Source organism: Camelus dromedarius, chromosome 27 (assembly GCF_036321535.1).
Source record: "Camelus dromedarius isolate mCamDro1 chromosome 27, mCamDro1.pat, whole genome shotgun sequence".
In the NCBI taxonomy this organism is placed as follows: domain Eukaryota; kingdom Metazoa; phylum Chordata; class Mammalia; order Artiodactyla; family Camelidae; genus Camelus; species Camelus dromedarius.
In genome coordinates this window covers 290,856-310,482 of record NC_087462.1, presented here as the reverse complement: position 1 = coordinate 310,482, position 19,627 = coordinate 290,856, and the positions used below count along the sequence as shown (strand labels likewise).

The window sequence follows — 19,627 nt, the reverse complement described above, 5'->3', positions numbered from 1 at the left end:
GCCCCCAGCCCCACCCTTGCACCACGGTCCAGGTTGCCAAGGAGACTCGGCCCCGCCCCTCGGTCTCCCCCGCAGCCTGGCCCCTCCCCTGCCCGGCGCCGTATGTAGTCTGTCCCTCGGCAGCCACCGTCGCCCGGGCCGTAGCCTGCCGTGCGCGCCGCCAGCCCCTCTTCCGCTGCCCCGCCTCGCCTCACGCCGTGCGTGCCGTGCGTGAGCGGGCGCGGGCGCGTCGGCCGGCGAGGGAGCAGCAAACGGCCGAGGACGCGGAGGAGGCGGTGGTGGCCATGGCCGAGGCGTGGTCTCATTGCAGACGGTATTTCTGCCACTGCTGCTCGTTCGAGATCGTGCCGCGCCTGCCGGTGAGGCCCAGGCCAGGCGGGCGGGGCCCTCTGCCTCGGCCTGACGGGGAAACCGAGGTCTCCGCCGAGGGCCCGGAAGCGGGCCTGTCCTGGTGGCGCAGCGGAGCCGGCGGCCAGGGGCCGGGGCCGGGAGGAGGCGGGGCGCCGGCCCCAAGTGCGGTCGGCGGCGCTGCGGGCTCCTCGTGGGAGCCGTCGCTTTCCTGGGCCTGACAGCGGCCCGAGCCTGTGTTCTTGGGCCTCCCGGGGGCGGAGGCCTGGACCCAGGTGGATGCCGGGGAAGAGCTGCTTGTTAAAGGCTCAGATTCCAGGCCCCTCTGCCTGAAGTTCCGAATCAGGAGGTCCGGGATGGGATCAGTGTCCCCCCGCCCCGGCCGACCCTCCCCCGCTTTATGAGTGGAAAAATGAAGGCGCGGCGGCCCAGGCCAGCCCGGCTCCTGACGTTTACCCCTCGACCAGCTCACAGGGAGCGGGAAGAGGGAGGTGTGGGTGTAGGGGGCCGGGGGAAGGGGCTGCTGGTGGCGAGGCTTTATTGAGCATCCGCTCTCCGTGGTCACTTGGCTGTTTTCGGAGCCGGACACTTAGTCCTGCCATTCCAGCTGTGGGTTTTCCCGCGGAGCCAGGAGAAGGGGTCGGTCGGGCATTATCCCAGCCACAGAGAAGGAAAGTGAGGTAGAAAAATCCGGGTTTGGAGCATTGAGGGGTGCCTGGGCCCAAGAGGAGAGAAAGGGTAGGGGTGGTGTGGCTTCCAGATGTAAGGAGCTTGCGGGGAAAAATAAACCGAAATACCCGGTGCATGAGCCGACCTGGGGAGTCGAGACTTGCCCCACTGCCCCTACTCCAGGCTCCCGGAAGTCCTGCTTCTGCCTCTTCCGGCTTCCTGTGTGCCCCAGTTCTGTGTCTGGCTTCTCGACTGTGGCAGGAAGGGGCTGGCTACGGGACAGCCCCCAAGCCTGGATTAGTTGCGTGTGAGCCCCAGGACAGGCCCTGGGTCTCAGGCTCACCCCAAAGTGGTCTGTCCAGAGCTATGAGAAAGTCTGGGGCTGAGCAGTCCGTGTAGGTATCCCTTCGGGCCTCCCTTCCCACGGCCAGCACAGGGCCTAGTTCTGACCATGTGGTCTTGCACCAGAAGGATCCTCAACTCTTCCCACTGTCGCTGGGCGGATGAAGATCTTCCTAGTCACAGGATCCAGTGGTGACAAGGTAGCCGTGATCTTTGCCCTCAGAGTTTATAGGGAACCAGCCAACGCTGAGCAAGCAATTGGCAAATATCTTGTTGGGAATGTTGGTAAATTCTGTAAAAGCAAGTAATGGCAGTGAGGGGATCTGCTTGTGAGTTTTTGGTGGGATTTGAAGAGGCCCAGTAGACAGGGTGACAGTGATTAGTGAGGGGCACACCTGGTGTTCCTGGGGATGGGGCAGTGGAAGTCCCAGCCAGCACTTGCAGCCCAGAAACAGAGGCTTCTGTTTGTGGGAGACTCTCTGCGAGGCCAGTCTGCTCTAAGGAGTCTGGGCTGGTTTTGATGCAGCTGCTGCTCCCGACAGAACGGAACTGGCTGTTGCCACCGGCCCTGCCTGCTCGCTGGCATGTCTACGCAGCTGGGGGCTGGACTCTGGGCTCAGGCTGCAGCTGTGACACGTCTCGGCTTTGTGGCCCCAGTGAGGCACTCAGCCTGCCTGGGCCTCAGTCTCCTTGCCGGTCAGATGGGTTGACAAGGTGACCATGCACGTCGAGGAGCCCGGCCTGACTCCCAGGACGCTGGGGAAGGGCGGGCATGTGGGAGCAGGAACCAGACAGGCCAGCTGACTCGAGGCCTCTACAGTGGGGCACAGGCCCAGACTCGATGCTTCCTAGGAAGCGGAAGCGCGGGGGCTGTGGGGGACGTGGACGCGGAGCGTCCCTGTGCTGGCCAGCCAGGGTCCCTTGGGGGCTGCCCAGGGGGCTGTCGCAGTTCAGTGGCCTCCTCTGGTGGCCTTGTTTAGGCCTTTTGCTCCTGGTGGTGGTACAGCCCACCGTCGTCAGAAGTGTCCCTGAGGGTGGGTGAGTGGGGATGGAGTCAGGGTCTGGCAGCTGCCTCCGAGGGCTGTAGGGGTGAAGAGGGGAGGCCCGGGAGGGCCTCCAGCCCCTGCCCTCCCCATGCCTCATCCTCTCCATGGAACCCAGGCCCAGGCTCCTTCCCCAGGCACCACATGGCCTCGCCTCGAGCTGGGCCCTCCGGCCACCTGCCCATTCTGTGCACATGTGTGAGTCCTGGCCCTTCATTGGACGTCCCCTCCCCATCTGCAGCTGCCAAGGCCAGGGGAGGTTAGGTGTGGAACTGGCTTCAGCAGTGCACTGGATGTCCAGAGCGTGGAGTTGAGACGGGGCATCAGGGACACCCAGGGGGCCCTGGACCCCATGCCTTACAACTCGGTGCCCTGCGGCTGCTCCAGAGCTGGCTGGTGCCACTCAGGGGCGGAATCTGGTGGGGATGGAAGTGTGCTGAGCCCCAGAGAGGTGGCTGGATAGGGGATGCTAGGTGGAGGCTGCACCCTTGAACCTTGTGGTGCTGTTGGAGGCTGAGTGAGGTGTAGCCCCCAGCATGGGGGGCACAGGTATCACGTTGGTGGGAGACGGGGTCCCTGTGGTGGCCACGTCGCAGGCACACAGAGGGCCCTGGGTGACAGCCCGGTGCCCAGCAGTGTGCATGGAGCTCATGGATGCCTGCAGGGACAGACTGGATGTGAGTGTGGGATGGGGAGTAGCTGCTAAGACTCAGAAGAAAGTGCTATGGGATGGGGGACAGCCATGGGGCCCAGTCAGCTTCCCACAGGGTCTGGGTAGTTCCCTGGGCCCAGAGACATCGGAGGGTGCCCTTGGTGTCCTTGGGCTGGAGGGCCCGGCCTAGGCACTTGACGGGCTGCCGGGGCGTGGGTTCTCATCTGTGTTGGGCCTGAGTTCATACCCCTAGTGCAGCTCTGTGCCCCAAACCTCCCTGGGATCTGCGCCGCAACCGGAGCTTGGCCTGCCAAGGCTGCTGTCTCTCCAGCTCCCACCTCAGTTTCCCCGACTTCACCTCGCTCAGCTGGCGGGAGGCCCTGGGTCAGCCTCCTGTGGGAAGGAGCACGTGAAGGGTGGTGCCCGTCCCGGAGGGCCGCCCCAGCTGACTCCAAGTGACTTGGGCACATCCTGGAGGCTGAGCGTACAGGGGAATGCTCCATGAACATAGCGTGCGCCTGTCTTGTCCCTGCAGCTCTGGTGCCGCTCTTGCTGTGGTGGTGGGATGGCCCCTACCGCCCACCTCAGACAAGCAAGGAGCCGGCAGCTGGGGGTAGGTGCCCACAAGCCGGGGCCCATCAAGGGAGACGGGCCCAGCCCTGCGGAGGCAGACATTCTGTCTCGGGGTTTCTACCGTCCACCGCACCAACTGAATAGACATCTTAGGGACATGACCTCGGAGGAGGAGGGCCTTGGGAGACCCCAGATCTGACCCTTCCCCGCCATCTGCGGGCAGAGACTGGGGCCTTGCCTGAAATCCTGGGCATCCTGCGAACACAGCTCGGGCTGCTGTGCACTCCAGGGCGCAGGGCTTGCGTGAGGACAGGGGACACAGAAGCAGGGCCCTGATCATGGCCAGCACTTGAGCTGCAGGTCAGTGGTGGCTGCCAGATTTCAGAGCCTGGGGTTGAGGCCGTCCTTCGTTTGCAGGTGGGGAGACCGAGGTTTGCAGCCGGGAGGTGATGTTTGAGCAGACCAGCTTCTGAGAGGGGGCAACCCAGGTAGATGTCTGCTGGGACAGGGGGGACGGGGCAGTGGGAGTGGCCAGGTTGGGTTGTTTTGGGCTGCCAGGTGACATGTGGAGCAGCTGGGCTTGGGGAGGCACAGGGACCCCTGAGGACAGCAGGGTGACAGGCTCAGGGCACCCGGGAACGTCAGCAAGCCTCAGTAGTGGATGAGGGGACACTGGTTTCCAGCGGGGCAGGCGAGGTCAGGGTAGGCCTGGCTGTGTGGCGCGGACCCAGGGCAGGCCGGGTGCTCAGGGGAGAGAGAGACGAGGCTCCACCAGGACCCAGTGGGGTTCCAGACCTTCCTACCGACCCAGGGCCGGCCGGGTGTTGTGGGCGGGCTGCAGCGCCGGTCTGTCTGTGCACGAGTGTTCGGGGCCTGCTGACTCCCTGCTTCCTGACCTCAGTCACTACAGACTCATGCGCAACAACGTCTGCCTGTGTCCCTCCCCTCCCCTGGGGCAGCGAGTGTCTGTGCTTCTCTCCTGTTCACGACTGAGTGATGGTCCGGTGTGTGGAGGGACACGTGTGACCATGGATGGACATTTGGCTTGTGTCCTCCTTTTGGCCACTGCGGACGTGCGTGGGGGTGTTCCATGTGGACTTGTGGGCTCATGTGACTGTAACTGTTGGGGGCCCTGCCCTGTGTCACACTCCTGCCGGCCGTGTCGGGGATTCTGATGTCTCCTCCTTCTTGCCACGCTGGTCACTTCCAGCTTCGTGGGCCCGGCCATCGGGTGGCTGTGAGGCGTGCCCTGCTGGTCCTGGGCCCGGGCCCGCTTCCCTGCTGTCTGGCTGGCCACCTCCTCTCTCACCTTGTTGCCTCTCATGCATTTTTGGAGAAGTGTCTGTTCTGCTCCTTAGGCCGCTTTTTAATGGGTTGTTTGTCTTTTTGTCACGGAGTTGTAAGAGTTCCTCTAGAATTCTGGGTACAGGTCCCTCTGCATCCTCGGCTCAGATGGTGTCCTTTGACCTCTGAGCTCCCCTTTTGCTTTTGGCAGCATGGCAGGTAAAGGGACAGGGCATGCACTGTGGTGGTCCCGCCGCCCCCTGGGCTCCCTGAGACTGTGACCCCCAGAGTGCGCGTCCCTGCCTCTCCCACTCAGGATACGGGCTGTGTCTTGGGCAGGAGCACCTCAAGCTCGTCTCGCCTCTGTATGGCTTTGGGAACACGTGTGAGCCCTGGGCCTGGGCCTGTTCTGGGACCACAGGATGGTTTTGGTGTTCGCATGCCTTGCCGTAACCATCCCCCCAACACACACATCACGGTTTCAGCCCGCTGGCTGGCGGGCCTGGGCCAAGTGAGGGCTGGGAGGGGACACGGCCAGTGCAGACAGAGCTCAGCTCCAGTCTGGGGTGACAGGCCAGTCCTTCTGCCTGGGTGGTTCCTCCCACTGTCGGTGGCTCCCCTTCCTGGGAGCTGACCTGCTCTGGAGCCCCACTGGTTCTTCTTGCAGCCTGCCTGGGGCCACGTTTGTCTCCTTTATGTGTGCACAGGGCCGGGGGTGTCACTCACAGAATGTTCTCGTGTCCCCTAAGTCAGGAAAGTTCTCTGGACTCAAGTCAGCTGGCTTGTTGCTGCAGGCCTTGTCAGAGCCTTCGTCAGCTGATGTGGCTGGGTGGAGGCCCTGAAACTCTGACTTCTGTCACCATGGGGTACACAGGCTCGGGCTCGGGCTCGGGGGCGTGGGAGGCAAGGAGATCACCTGGGAGCTCAGGCCCCAATGGCGAGAGGTGCAGTCGAGGCTATAACTGTGGGTGAGGGCGTCACCCCGTAGTCCTGCCCAGGCCTCCGCTGGACCCAGCCTTGGATCTGGTGGTTTCACATGGGTGGCCTCGAGGTGCCACCTGTCCTGGGACCCGCTGTGGCCCCAAGATCACGCTCCCCTGCTCTCCTCCTGCAGGATTACATCTGCCCGAGATGTGAGTCTGGTTTTGTTGAGGCGTTTCCAGAAGTGATCGGGTAAGGCTGCCCCTGGTCAGAGGCCTCGGGCCAGGGGCGGTGTTGGGGGGGCCTTGGTGGCAGGGGCTGGGTGATCTGAGGATGGCACGAGGTTGTTAGGGTTCTGGCCTTCCTGCCTCGGGACGTGCGCAGGGGTGGCGGAGAGCACCTGGAGGCCCGTGGGGGTGGCGGGGTCCTGCCCTTTTCCAGCGGGACGCCCCCGCTGCTGATGGCGCTGTGCCCTCCCAGGAGTACAGAGAACGGCTCCGCCCCCTCCACGGACCAGAGCAGGCAGCCTTTCGAGGTGAGCAGCCCTGCCCTCCCCGAGACCCTCTCCATGTGGGGCATTTCTTTCCCCCAAGCCTCAGGGCCTTCCGGGTGCCACCTGCCCTCCATCCGGCGCCCTTGCCCATGGCGGTCACAGCCGTCCTCTCCACAGAACGTGGACCAGCCCCTGTTCACGCTGCCACAGGGCTCCGGGCACTTTGCTTTCGGCATCTTTGATGACAGCTTCGAGATCCCCACGTCCCCCCCAGGGGCTCAGGCCGATGATGGCAGGGACCCCGAGAGCCGGCGGGAGAGAGAGCAGCACTCCCGGCACCGGTATGGCGCCCGGCAGCCCCGCGCCCGCCTCACTGCACGGCGGGCCACCGGCCGGCATGAAGGCGTCCCCACGCTGGAAGGGTGAGGGGGCCTGGGGTGGCTGTCGGGTCGGGTGGGTCACTCTGAGGCTTCCAGCCATCTGTCCTTCCAGGAAGGAGGTTCTGTGGGCGAGGAGGTTTGGATGCTGACGGGGGCCGCCTCTGGGTCATTGGTGGGTCCGGGCTGGGAGCAGGGCAGGGGTGGGGGGGTGGCGGAGGCTGAAGTGTGGTCCCGAGAGGGGCCTTCATCGTGTCGGTGTCTTCATTTGCTCAGGGCACTGATCCACATCCCGGTGCCGTCCCAGGGTGCAGGCCAGCACCCCACAGCAGCCTCTGTAGGCCCTGTCTCATCCCCAGGGGAGACAGGCCTGAGCTTCCCGTGCATCTTTGTAGATAGAACGTGACTGTCATGACTGTCATGACTGTCAGCAGGCTAGTTCCTGCCTCACCGAAACGGCGTTTTAACCCATGCAGAGCTGCTTCCCTCCCTGTGAGTTGAGGTCTTTCCAGCATAGGACACAGCCTGTGCCTGGTGGTGCCAGCATACTCTGGGCTCACCATGGCCTTGGCTGGCGTGTTACAGGGCTGCTGTGAATGGGACAGCAGGGCTGACCCTATGACTCCCAGGACCTCCAGGATGCAGTGTGGTGCACCCCCCCCCCCCCCCAGGTTGTGAAACGGGGACTGGACACAGTTGTATGTCCACAGATGCCATCCAGGCCTCAAGGAGACCCTGCCCTGGGCATCTGTCGTGTTTGGTTCTTTTTTCTTACTAGTTGACAGCCCAGCCTCTAAACACTGGACACTCATTTGCTCTGCCCCCTCCCCTGCCCCCTCCCCTGGGAGGGCACTGACCACAGCCTGGCCTTGCTCTGTTCCAGGATCATCCAGCAGCTGGTCAACGGCATCATCACTCCAGCCACCATCCCCAACCTGGGCCTGGGCCCCTGGTGAGTAGGTGGGGGGGCCCCCTGTGCCCTGCCCAGCCCCTCTGCCACTTGAACCCCAGACCTCTCTGCCCAGGGGAGTCCTGCACTCAAACCCGATGGACTATGCCTGGGGGGCCAACGGCCTGGATGCCATCATCACGCAGGTATGGGGCTTCCCTCAGGTTGGCACTGGGGATGAGGACTGTGACAGGCCCCTGCTCCCTGGAGGATGGGGGACATGGGCGCCACTCCTTGCCCTCTGTAACTCCCCACCCTGAGCCGGGGTGTGCCAGCCAGCCAGACGGCTTCCTCCCAGTACTGTGGGTCAGGAGACCTGCGCCTTGGGCCATGTGGGTCTGTGGGACCTCCAGAGCCTGTCCAGGGATGGGGTGTTTCCTATGACCTCGGTGGTGACCCACTGGAGCATTTTGTTGCTGGCGGCTGGCCCCCAGTGAGGCAGAGCCTTGGCCCTTGGCCATGCCCTGGCCATGAGGGGACACTGACTGAGCAGGAGCATGGGCAGAAGGCTGTGGCTGGGCCTCAAGGGGGCGGCTGACCTCTGACCCCCGAGGGGGCCCGGGCCCAGGACAAACGGGGCCACGGTGCTTTTGTAGGTAACCCAACCTTGTGTTTCAGAGACCCACGGGGTGAGGGGCCCGCCCACCGACCGAGCTTCCTGCACTCTGGCCTCTTGTCTTTCAGCTCCTCAATCAGTTTGAAAACACAGGTCCCCCACCCGCAGACAAAGAGAAAATCCAGGCCCTCCCCACTGTCCCCGTGACCGAGGAGCACGTAGGTACGCGCCCACGCCCAGACCCTCCCGACTCTCCCTGCACCTTGGACCGGCGGGCTCCCCCAGGGCCCCAGGGTCATGCTCCCCTCTGCTCTGCAGGCTCGGGGCTGGAGTGCCCCGTGTGCAAGGATGACTTCGGGCTGGGTGAGCGTGTGCGGCAGCTGCCCTGCAACCACCTCTTCCACGACGGCTGCATCGTGCCCTGGCTGGAGCAGGTGAGCAGGCGGGCCGGCCCCGGCCCCCACCCCTGGCCCTGCCCGCCTCTGAACCGCCCACCCTCTCCCCTCTGTCCCCACAAAGCACGACAGCTGCCCCGTCTGCCGAAAAAGCCTCACCGGACAGAACACAGCCACCGACCCCCCGGGCCTGGCCGGGGTGAGCTTCTCCTCCTCCTCGTCCTCCTCCTCCAGCTCGCCCAGCAATGAGAACCCAGCAGGCAGCTCCTGAGTGCCCCGGCCGGTCCCAGGGTGAGCGCCGGGCTGGCGGGGCAGGCTGGATGCTGCGGCCCCCGCACCACTGTGCCCCATGGACTGCACTGCTGGCCTGCCCGCGTGGGCAGAGGCCTGGAGGACCCTTCCCTCCAGCTGCGGAGGAAGCTCGACCTTCCAGAAGGACGTCCCACGGCCGGGCCTGCACACGGCACAGCCGCCCGGGCGCCCTGCCTCCCCTCCCGTCTGTCTCTGACCTCACCCTCTAGGTGTTCAACGGCGGAAAGGTTTTTATAACTTGCAGTTACTACCGCTTTGAAATAAACGGACGTTTTAGCTCACGTGCGGCCCTGCATGATCTGTGGAGACATAGGGTGGAGCCACTCGGCTGGGGTCCCGGCACTGCATGGACAGGCTGCCACTCCCCACCCTGAGTGCAGTGGCTCGGGACCACCAGGATGACCAGCACCACGAGGACAGAACTGCTCTGACAGACGTTTTTTAAAGGAGAAAATATGTGTATCTTGAAAGCTATTTAAAAATACACCTACTTAGAAAGAGAAGCAGGTGGTTGGCGTGTTCCTTGTGCGCGCGCAGAGAGCTGGCCGCAGCCCCCAGACCCCAGCCCGGAGGTGGACCGGCAGAGTCACTTGGCTCTCTCGGCCGCAGTGAGTGACCGGTCTGCTCACCCCATCCCATCTCTAGCCTTTCTCACCCCACGAGACCTGAGGGGCTCTGAGGACTGACTTCAGTTTGACACCATGTGTGGGTCTCAAAGGGCAGCTGATTTGGCAACAAATCACTAAAACTTGGTGGCTTAAAACAACACACGTTTATCACCTCACAATCCTGGGCTCACAATTCCAATCAGGCCTTATGGGGCTAAACCCAGGCCTGGGCGGGGCTGGTCCCTCCAGAGGCTCCAGGGAGAATTGGGTCGTGCCTCTCCCAGCTTCTAGAGGCGCCGCATCCCTGGCTCGCGGCCCCTCCCTCCATCCTCACCGCCAGCAGCGCAGCATCCCCCCCCCCCCATCTCTCTCTGACTCTGACCCTCCCGCCTCCCTCTGATAGGGACCTTGTGATGACATGGAACCCTCCGGGAGTCCAGGGTCACTTGCATCCCAGGGGACTTAACCCCACCTGCAGAGTCCCCTCTGCCCTGTGAGGTGACAGGTCTGCAGGTCCTGGGGCTAGGACCTGCCACTCCATGGTGTGCTGGTGTCCCCCTCTCCCCCAGCCCCCCCCCTCACTCTGCCCCAGCCTCCCCACCTCCTTGCTGCCTCGAACACCCCAATGGGTTCCCACCTCCGAGCCTCGGCCTAGGCTGTGTCCCAGATCTGGCCACCACGTGGCTGCATCCTTGTCTCTAGCCCGGCAGGTGCCCTGCTGAGGTCCCCTCATCCCCTAACCTTGTGGTTTGACACGCACGGCCCCTGCTCAGCTGTGTCCACCTCTCCTTGGAGCCAGGAGCTCCCTGAGGGCCAGGCACATCTGGGGGGCCCTGCGGCGTCCCCAGTGCTCGCACACCGCTGGCGCTCAACGCACGGGAAACGAATGAGGGACCGAAAAGATGCCAGGTGGCGGCCTAGGCCTTCCCCAGCCTCCCGCCTCCGGCCACCCAGCCGACACGTCCTCGGAATCTCTGTCCGTCGGTTCCTCACCGACCCTGAGGCCTCAGGAGACCAGGACAGGCAGGAAGTGGGTGGACAGCTGGTGTCGCTGTGTCCGGCCACCGCGCCTCGGGGCCCCCCGCCCGTCCAGCGCCAGGAACATGGGCCGGCCGCGGTGGTGCCAGCGCACAGAAGCGTAGGTGTTGTAGCCGTTCTCCTCGATGCGCTCCTGGAACCTGCAGTGCACAGTGTAGACCCGCTGCGGGGCCGGGCCGTGAGGCCACTGGACACACCTCTCACCGGACACCCGCACACCCGCACCCCAGCCCACCACGCACACTTACCGAGCCGTAGAGGCGGCCACGGCGGCTCATGGCCACGTAGAAGCCGGTGTGCAGGGCTCTGAGCGCCACTACGCCCACGCGGATGGAGCGGATCTCAAGTACGCCTGCGGGGAGGGGCTTGGTCAGGGCCCGCCCACCAGCCACGCCCTCGCGCCCTCACCCTTCATTCTTCAGGGTAACGTTCCCCCAGGACCTACTGTATGTCTGACCCTGTGCTGGGTGTGAGGACGCACCAGGGACTGCAAGACTCCTGCCAGCATCTGCCCTGAGGCTGCAGGAGAGACACTGGGGAGGGTGCGAAGGCCTGAGGCAAGACTTGGCCTGATAGAGGGCGGTGTTGGGGGGGGATAAGGGGAGGGGTCAGGCCTTTCTCTGGAAGGCACTGGGGAGCCACAGCAAGCTTTGGAGCAGGGGTGGGCTCTGTAGGTCAAGGGCAAGAAAGCCAAGCCAGAAGAGGTGAGTGCCTGCCAGGTGATCTGCAGCTATCAGTAAGGACACGTAGTGAGTGAGAGACGTAGACACCCTAGCATGAGCACAGTCCCCACTGCTGCTACTGCTGTTTCCACGTCCAGCCCTCCCTGGCAGCTCCGCCAGCCCAGCCATGGCCAGTTCTGGGGCAGACAACTCCAAACGGAGGCACAGCCCAGGCAGCAGCCTAGGGGTGGGACATAGAGTGTTTCTAGCACACTATATTTAGATCAATGACACAGGCTAACACTGCTTGTGCGCTGACTGTATGTCAAGCATTGGACCCCATCAAACGCACACAGCTGCCCCAGGTGGGATGCACTGACTATGCCCACTTCCCAGAGTGGGACATGAGGCCTGGGAAGTGACAGAGCCAGTTTCGGGGCCTGTCTATTTCATGGGTGACCCCGGGCAAGCCTTGCCTGATCTGAATGGATGTTTCTGGTCCAGTGAGGCGGGGCTAAGGGAGAAGCCACAGCACACACTCTGAGCCCCACCCAGGCACTAGGGCCTACTCTGGAGTCCGGGCCCTGCTCTCTGGTGTTCAGCCTGGACCTGGATGCCTGAGACGATGGGGAGCTCACCCCTGCCCCAAAGGACCTTTGCACCTGCTACTTCCTCAGCCAGGCACTCAGCTCCTCCTGTGCACGGCCAGCTCCTCTCTCTACATGAGGCTCCACTCAAGCCCACCTCCTCAGAACAGCCCCCGGACCTCTCAGATAAAGCAGCCCCCCAGTTTTTCATTTTATTCGCAGCCCTGACACGGCCGCCTCGGAAGTGATCATATTACTTGCTCACTGTTCCGCTGTTAACCTTTCCCCTCTGCTCTGGGAGCTCCATGAAGGTGGGCTGCCTTGGTCGCTGCGTGTCCCCCGTGCCCAGCACAGCATACAGGAGGTGGCCAATTAACAATGAACCATCAAGCATCATCACCCCTACAGCTGCCCAGATGGGGAAACCAAGTCTTACAGAGAAGCAGCAGCAGTCCCAGGTCACCCAGCAGAGCCAGGCCTCGTCCCCAGCCTGAGGCCACCCTGCCTGGCCATGCCCACGGCCAGGCGACCGGCCCAGCCAGTCCCCTTGTCCTTGCCCTCACCTGGTTAGCCTAATGAGGGCCTTGAGAGCCCCAGATGAAAGCAGCTGGGATGGGCAGGGGTGATTATCTGCCCTAATGGTGGTGATTCAGGCCATGGCCAGCACTGGGCCCAGCTCCCCAGGTCCCCTCCCGGGCTTCAGACCTATGGGGACATAGAGGCAGGCCTGTGGGTCATTGACTTATCCCCAGCCTCCTCCTCTCTTTCATTGCCTCTTTGTCTCCTCCTGCCCCATACAGTCCAGAAACACTCACTGAGTGCCTGCTGTTTGCTGGGCAGGGCAGCAGGGACGTAACTCCAGCTTGGTGAGGTTCTGGGCACCGTGGAGCCCAGATCCAACCCACCCCACCCCAGGTAGGTTACTGCCCCTCTCTGTGCCTCAGATTCTCATCTGCCAAACGGGTAGGTCTAGGAAGAAATAGAGGGGTCCCCAACTCAGGCAGGTCCTGAGTTTGGTTTTCCTGGGTGGGGAGTTCAGAGTTCAGACCCCAGCTATACCCACACCTCATTATGTACTGGGCCCACAGGTGCCCTTCCTGGAACCGGTTTCCCCTCTGTAAATGGGCCCTGTGACCCCAGCTTCAACTATCCCACTTCTGCTGCTGACCCAGGCCCAGAGCTGGGAGCTTTCCTGTGACCTTCACCTCAGCTGTCCAACCCTCCATCCAGGTGGGTTGGGCCCATTTTACAGCTGAGGAAACTGAGGTCCCTTGCGGGCAGTGACTTGGCCAACGCCGAGCAGCCAGAGGAGCCTCCCCACCCTCCCTCGAGTGAGAGACAGACAGAAGCCCCGCCCATAGCTATCATTACTGGTGCCTGGTTCTTGTCCGCCTGTCTGCCTTGTACCCTCGCCCCACTCCCCTGGCAGCGCCCCCGGCTACTCACTGTCAGGGCTGTGGCGCCAGCGGGTGCCCTGCACTCGGCCGCTGGGGTCCACGCGCAGGAAGAAGCGGGTGGAGGAGAACAAGCGCCGCCAGCGCACGTCGCCCTCCAGGTGAGGGTAGCTGCGTGGTCTTCGCGGACCGCTCGGGGTCCCCGCGGCGCCGGGCGCCCGAGCCAGCAGTAGCCACGCCAGGCCCAGCCACAGGCGGCCGCGCATGGCCCCGCGCTCGGCTCTCCGCCAGCTCTTGCCTCCCCGCGCGCGTCCGCGACTCTGCCATTGCGCGATCAGGGGGCGGAGCGCCCGACGGGGTTGCCCCGCGCGGGCCAATAGGGAGACTCGGGGGCGGGGCCATCGCCACAGGGGGCGAGCCAGGTTGATGGGAGAGGCCACGGTCAGGGAGCCTACCAATGCAGAGTCCAGAACAGGCCAAGGCGGCTCCTCGGGGGTGGGGCCAGAGCCGCAGAGGCGGGGCAACTACGCAACGGGGCGGGGCCAGTTCGCGGAGCGGGGCCCATCCGGGAAAAAACTCTCCGGCTTCCGCGCGTGTTTGTTTGTCTGGCGGGGCGGGGAGCGCGGTGCTTGTCCGTGAGTCATCAGATTGGGCTGCAGGGGCTGCGTGGGTGTGAGTGTGAGAGAGGTGGGCCACAGAGACAGAGATGGAGACAGAAAAAGAGATACAGAGAAAGACAGAAACAGAGAGAGGGAGACTCTGAGACCTCTGTCTGAGAGAGACAGAGATAAAGCGACATGGAGAGACAAAGATGGAGAGACGCAGGCAAGGACGGGCAAGGCCGAGATAGAGACAGAGAGAGACAGAGAGAGAGAGGTCAAACCGAGGGACAGGGAGAAATGGAGCTGCCTGGAGGTCAGGGTTTGGGATTGGAAGTCCTTGCCCAAGTGTCTGTCTGGGCCAGCCAGGCCACTGGACTGGGCATGCCAGGTGGGGACTGGTCTACCCTTCAAACTGGAGCTTCCCAGTGGGCGGTGGCTTGGGGAAAAGTGTGGGTGGAGGAACAGGTGACCTGTTGGGGGGACAGTGTGTGCACAGGTGTCTGGGCAAGTGGGTGGATAGGGCGCATTGGGCAGAAAGGTGGCTGATGGGAGGATGGACACGTGGGCCCGTCTGTGGCCAGCTGAGGGGGACAGGGACGATGACCAAGGCCAGCACCCCATCCCCAGCACCCAGCTCTGCACGTCTGAGATGGTAGGAATGAGGCCACCTTGTTAACACCCACACCTGCTCATCATTTGCAGACACACCTTGTGCCCTGGGCCCAGGGAGGTGAAGGCAGTGAGCCTCCACAGACTCAGAGCCAAGAGGCCTCATTAACAGGTGAGGAAACCAAGACCCAAGAGTGGCAGTGACTTCCCTAAGGCCCCACACAGGACACATCCCAGGGCTCAGATCCCAGGGCTCCTGGCGGCTCAGTCCTACAGCCACGGCTGCAGGCGGCAACTTTAAATAGTAGGGTGAAGACCAGGTGACAAGTCTGTCCTGATGGACTGCTGGGGGCGTAACTGGTCCAGCCGGATGCCACCGCCAGGATGCCTTCCTGTGGCTCTGGGGATTCCCCCATCCCTCTTCCTGTTCCCAGGAGGGTCACACAGGGGCTGTGGCGGACACCCAAGCTCCCAGACCCCAGGACTGAGCTGGGAGAGGGCTCCTAGCCCAGCCCAAGCCCAGCCCAACCTATCTTCCCACACTCCGAGCCCTGAGGCCGGCACCTGGGGGACTTGCATGCATCACCTCCCAAGCCTTGGTTTCTCTTCTGGAAAATGGTCCAGGAGAGAGGGAAGGCTGGGAGAATGGAATGAGATAATCCACGACCTCCGTGGGCACTCAGAATAGCATCTCCACTTCCTGCCAGCTAGAAACTTCCTCTTCCCTTCCTAGATTATCCCTACCCCATCCCCCAGGAGGATAAGTCCCAGGGCCCTGTGTGACGGAAGGGGATCCACGCCTGGGAAGCCAGCTGGGCCTGGTACTTTTAACAACAATTGCATTGAGATATAATTCACATGCCACACAATTCACCCATGAAAGTGTGCAGTCAGTGCTTTCAGTACATCCAGAACTGTCAACTCTTACCTCTCCCTAGTTCCAGAACATTCCATCACCCCAGAGAAACCCTGTCCCCATCAGTAGTCACAGGCCATCCTCCTCCCCCAGCCCCTGACAAACCGGAACCCATTCTCTGTCTCTGGAGACTGATCTGTTCTGGACATTTCACATCCATGGAATCACACACTGTGTGTCCTTCTGTGTCTGCTTCTCTCACTGAGCATTGTGTTCTCAGGGTCCGTCCAACGTGGTAGCGAGCATCAGGGCTTCTCTCCTGTTCATGGCTGAGTGATGCTCTGGTGTGTGGAGGGACATGTGCATTTATCCATCATCCATCGATGGACACATGGTTGTTCCTACCTTTTGGCTGTTGTGGGTCGTGCTGCTGTGGAAGTGCGTGTGCGGTTTTTTGTGTAAACCTGTGTTTTTATTTCTCTCATGTGTACATCTAGGAGTGGAACTGCTGGCTCATATGGTTAGTCTATGGTTAGGTTTTTGAGGAGCTGCCAGACCGTTTCCCACAGCAGCTGAGCCATTTTACATCCCAGCAGCCATGCACGAGGTCTCCAGTTCCTCCACCTCTTCACCAGCAGTTGTGACTGTCTGTCGTTTTGATTACAGCCATCCTAATGAGGTGAAGCGGTGTCTTCAAACCCACAGGGAGGTTGTAAGGAGAGCACAATGAACACCCTGTCCCTGGAGCCCCCGGTTCTACATATTATTTTTGACTTCTTCCTACCAGAGAAGGCATACGCACACCGCAGCAGTCACACAATGGAATGCTAAGCAGCCATGAGAAAGAACAATCCTGAAACACACAAAAGGGATGAGTCTCAGACACAATGAGGAGAAGCAGTCGGATACCACAGAGGTCTGTCTAGGTGACATTCTGGGAAACCAAACCATGGTGTGAACTGTCAGATGGATGTCACCCTCAGGGGCAGTGATGGGGGGCAAGGGGGACTTTTGGGGACCAGGTGTTCTTTGGAACACTGTAGTGTTCAGTCTGTGAAAATTGATTGAACTGTGTTTTTGTTTTTTGAGTAAAAGTAGATTTATTTAGATAGATGTACACGGGGGTACTGGTTAAAGTAGAGGTAGACACACACTCCATAGAGAGAGTGAGGGCTGTCTCAGGAGGCAGGAGAGAGACCCTGAACTGTATTTTTTTGGAACTGTATTCTTCGTTTGTTTGTGGGTAATTAGGGTTATTTATTTATTCATTCATTCATTTATTGAATGGAGATACTGGAGATTGAACTCAGGACCCTGTGCATGCTAAGCATGCACTCTGCCACTGAGCTACACCCTCCCTCCTGGAACTGTATTCTTGATGTGTGCATTGTTCATGTTATACCTCAAAAAAAAAAAAAATACACACGTGCAGTCTTTATGTAAGGGGATATTTGAGAGTCAGGCTCCGAGACGGTACTGTTGCACCCCTAAGCACATCGGACGAGTCTTCTGAAGGCAAGGCGCTCTGTTACAGCCAAGCTGCAATCAAATCCTCCATCGGTGCTCAAATGTCCCCTTTTGTCACCATGACGTCCTTGAGTATCTTTCTCATCCCAAGCCTGGGTAGGGCTCACGCAACGCACTCTGTTCTCCCTTTGTCGCTGTGATTGGTTGAATAAAGGCCCTCAAAGATAGGTCCACATTCTGGTCCCTGGAACCTGTGAATTTCACCTTATTTGGAAAACAAATCTTGACAGCTGCAATTAAGTTAAGATTTTCAGGCGAGGAGATCGTCATAGGGGGCCCTAAATGCAGTCACAAGTATCCTTATGAGAGACGTAGAAGGAGGTTTGACACAGACACAGAAGGAGATGCCACTGACAATGGAAGCAGAGCCTGGAGGGACGGGGCCATGAACCAAGGGATACCCGGAGCCCCCAGGAGCTTGAAGAGGCAGAAAGGAGCCTCCAGGAGCCCCCGGAGGGAGCATGGCCCCGACCACACCCTGATTTCAGCCCAGGGTAACTGATTCTGGATATCTCATCCCCAGAAATGTGAGACAATCAATTGCTGTTGTTTGAGGCACCAAGTTTCTGGCAACTTGTTACAGCAGCTCCAGGAATCAGGTCCCACGTCCTTCCATCTACAGATCCCTGCCTTTCTCCACATGTCTGAAATCTCACCCCATGTCCCACAACCTCAGCTCATCTGAGTGTCTCATGGTTTGATTTGGATGGAACGTTCTGGGTGAGAACCTGACATATCTGAACAGCTTCTGAGACAAGGTGCTGGCCAACCCCCTGCATCCTGACGCCGTGTCCCTCCAGTTAACATCGGTCTCCACCTGCCAGGTGTGTTACTCATATTTTCTTGCTTAAGTTTTACAAGGAAACTTGATGTCACTATCAGAAGTGTCACCAACCAGTGCCATCTGTTAACACATTGCCAGTAAACTGCAGGAAGAAATACAAAAAGAAGAGACCATGAGACAAACTCTCTGACTAGTAGAATCCCAGCCCAGGAGCTGAGGCAGGAGTTACACACCAGGGAGACCTCCCTGCTTGGGCAGGAACTCAAAGGAGAATGGCCTACTCACCGCTCAGAGCCAGGATCCGGTGCTTGGGGAAGTGCAGGTTTAGGGCATCTGATGTCCTATCGAAGAGAAGAGGAAACTGAGGCATGAGGTCAGGCAAAAGAATTCAGAAGTCCTGGCTCCCAGCCTAGGTTCCAGGCTCTGCCAGACTGCGGGGGTACGAGGGGCTGTGTCTAGGTCTTGGGGGTCCAGGCCCAGCTGATTCAGCACCCTTGGGGCCATGAAGGAGGGCAACCCTAGGTATGAGTCAGGTCTGCGGTCATGGCCCCCCAGGGCATCTTGGGGTGGGTTGGGGCGGGTTTGGGAGGACAGACGCTGCCGTCTGCTGAAAACATTCTCAGCCGGTGGCATCACAGTGCACAGGCCCGTGTGGGCAGCTGTGTCTGGAATGTGCTGTCAGGAGGCGTCCAGACTCGGGAGTCTGGCCCTTCCAGAGCACACGTCTGGCCTCCACCCTGGGTCATGGGGACACTGAAGTCTGAGCCAAGGCCTCTGAGCCCCCTTCCAGCTTTGTCTCTGCCTCTTCTCCCAAAAAGGCTGCTGAAATCACTCCAAGTATCCACTCCTGTTCCTGCCTCAGGGCCTTTGCACTTGTTGTGACTGCTGCTTGCAGCACAGTTGTGTTACATGTTCTTGTTCTCCCCTTTCACGTGCAGCTGACCCCAGAGTAGATGCTCCCCCCTGGTGCAGGTAGGTGCAGCCCGTGTCCTGGTTCTTGCCTTGTCACAGAAAGGATCCAGAGACAACATGTGGAGGTTAAGAAAGTAAAGTGAGGATTTATTGAAGGATGGATATTACACTCTCAAGGGGAGCGGGCAGGCTCAGGTGAGTGGCTGCCCTGAGTTTTTTTGGCAAGCTGGTTATACAGAGTGTAGAGAAGTGAATGGGCAGAATATTCATTGGGGAGGGAGGGGTTTGGGGTCGTATTGCCTGATTTTCACCCCAAAACCACCTTCCCTAAGGGAGGGGGGATTTTTATCTGTATTTAGTCTGGTTCGAAAGTGTCATGGTGTTGGTGCATGATGGGTACTTTTAATCTGCAAGGCTAATTTTATTGAAATGAGGGCATAATGAGCAAAAGTTTACATTCGGACATGGGAGATTCCTGCCTTTCCCCACCTTTCTTTGTCAGCCTCCAGGCTGCTCATCACCCAAAAAGTGTGACCACTTTTCAGCCCAGAGATTCCTGCTTTTCTTTCTCTGCCCAGGGACCCCTGGTGCTTACATGATATAGGGTTTCCTGTATTTGGCCTGTGCCTCTCCTTTCTGCCCAATTCCTTCCATTTTGCCTGTGTCCCCCTTTCTTTGCTCTTATCTAGCTCTCTCTGTTTTAACACCCTGACCTCAGCCTGACCATCTGAACGGTAAGGTGGCCGTGGCTTCCAGGTCTGATTCTAAAGCTCTGGTCCTGGGAAACTCCAGGCTCCAGGGGTTATTTCACTCCGCTTGTCGGCAGCTCAGTTTAATAGGTTAGCCCGCTCTTCCTGCCCCGCTCTGCCCCTGGCCTTGGAAACTTGGAAACTAGTGGGTAAACTGAGGCCAGAGGGAGCGGATGAGGGAAATGTCCAGAGAACACGATGACCTAGCTGACCTTTGGCCTTAGGGCTTGGACTCAGATGGATCTGTGCCTTCATTCCAGTCTCTTTGATACTGGACCCAGGCTGTGGGTCTTTGGACAACTTGACTGACCTCTCTGAATCCCAGCTTTCACCACAATAAAATGGAGATAGTAATAGTTCCTTCCCCAGCGAAGATCGCTGACTG

The 19,627-nt window shown here is 60.4% G+C and overlaps 2 protein-coding genes across 5 annotated transcripts; one reads left to right on the top strand and one right to left on the bottom strand.

The window, feature by feature from the left end:
- Positions 1-201: 201 nt before the first annotated feature.
- RNF126 (ring finger protein 126) lies at positions 202-9,417 on the top strand. Of its 3 annotated transcripts, none has more exons than XM_031436842.2 (9): positions 202-359; positions 6,026-6,084; positions 6,313-6,367; positions 6,488-6,747; positions 7,586-7,654; positions 7,728-7,797; positions 8,336-8,429; positions 8,526-8,641; positions 8,727-9,417. In XM_031436842.2, the coding sequence occupies exons 1-9, from the start codon at positions 285-287 to the stop codon at positions 8,871-8,873; spliced, it is 945 nt and encodes a 314-aa protein (XP_031292702.1). In that variant the 5' UTR covers positions 202-284; the 3' UTR covers positions 8,874-9,417. The 3 variants fall into 3 exon arrangements, with proteins under 3 accessions (XP_031292702.1, XP_031292704.1, XP_031292703.1); XM_031436844.2 differs by having other exon boundaries at positions 203-359; positions 6,536-6,747; XM_031436843.2 differs by having other exon boundaries at positions 203-359; positions 6,503-6,747.
- Positions 9,418-9,432: 15 nt separating this feature from the next.
- On the bottom strand, positions 9,433-13,510 carry FGF22 (fibroblast growth factor 22). 2 transcript variants are annotated; one of them, XM_010985289.3, is made up of 3 exons: positions 13,256-13,510; positions 10,809-10,912; positions 9,433-10,723 (listed from the first exon to the last, which is right to left on the bottom strand). In XM_010985289.3, the coding sequence occupies exons 1-3, from the start codon at positions 13,467-13,469 to the stop codon at positions 10,529-10,531; spliced, it is 513 nt and encodes a 170-aa protein (XP_010983591.2). In that variant the 5' UTR covers positions 13,470-13,510; the 3' UTR covers positions 9,433-10,528. The 2 variants fall into 2 exon arrangements, with proteins under 2 accessions (XP_010983591.2, XP_031292709.1); XM_031436849.2 differs by having other exon boundaries at positions 9,433-10,700.
- Between the last annotated feature and the right edge of the window lie 6,117 nt (positions 13,511-19,627).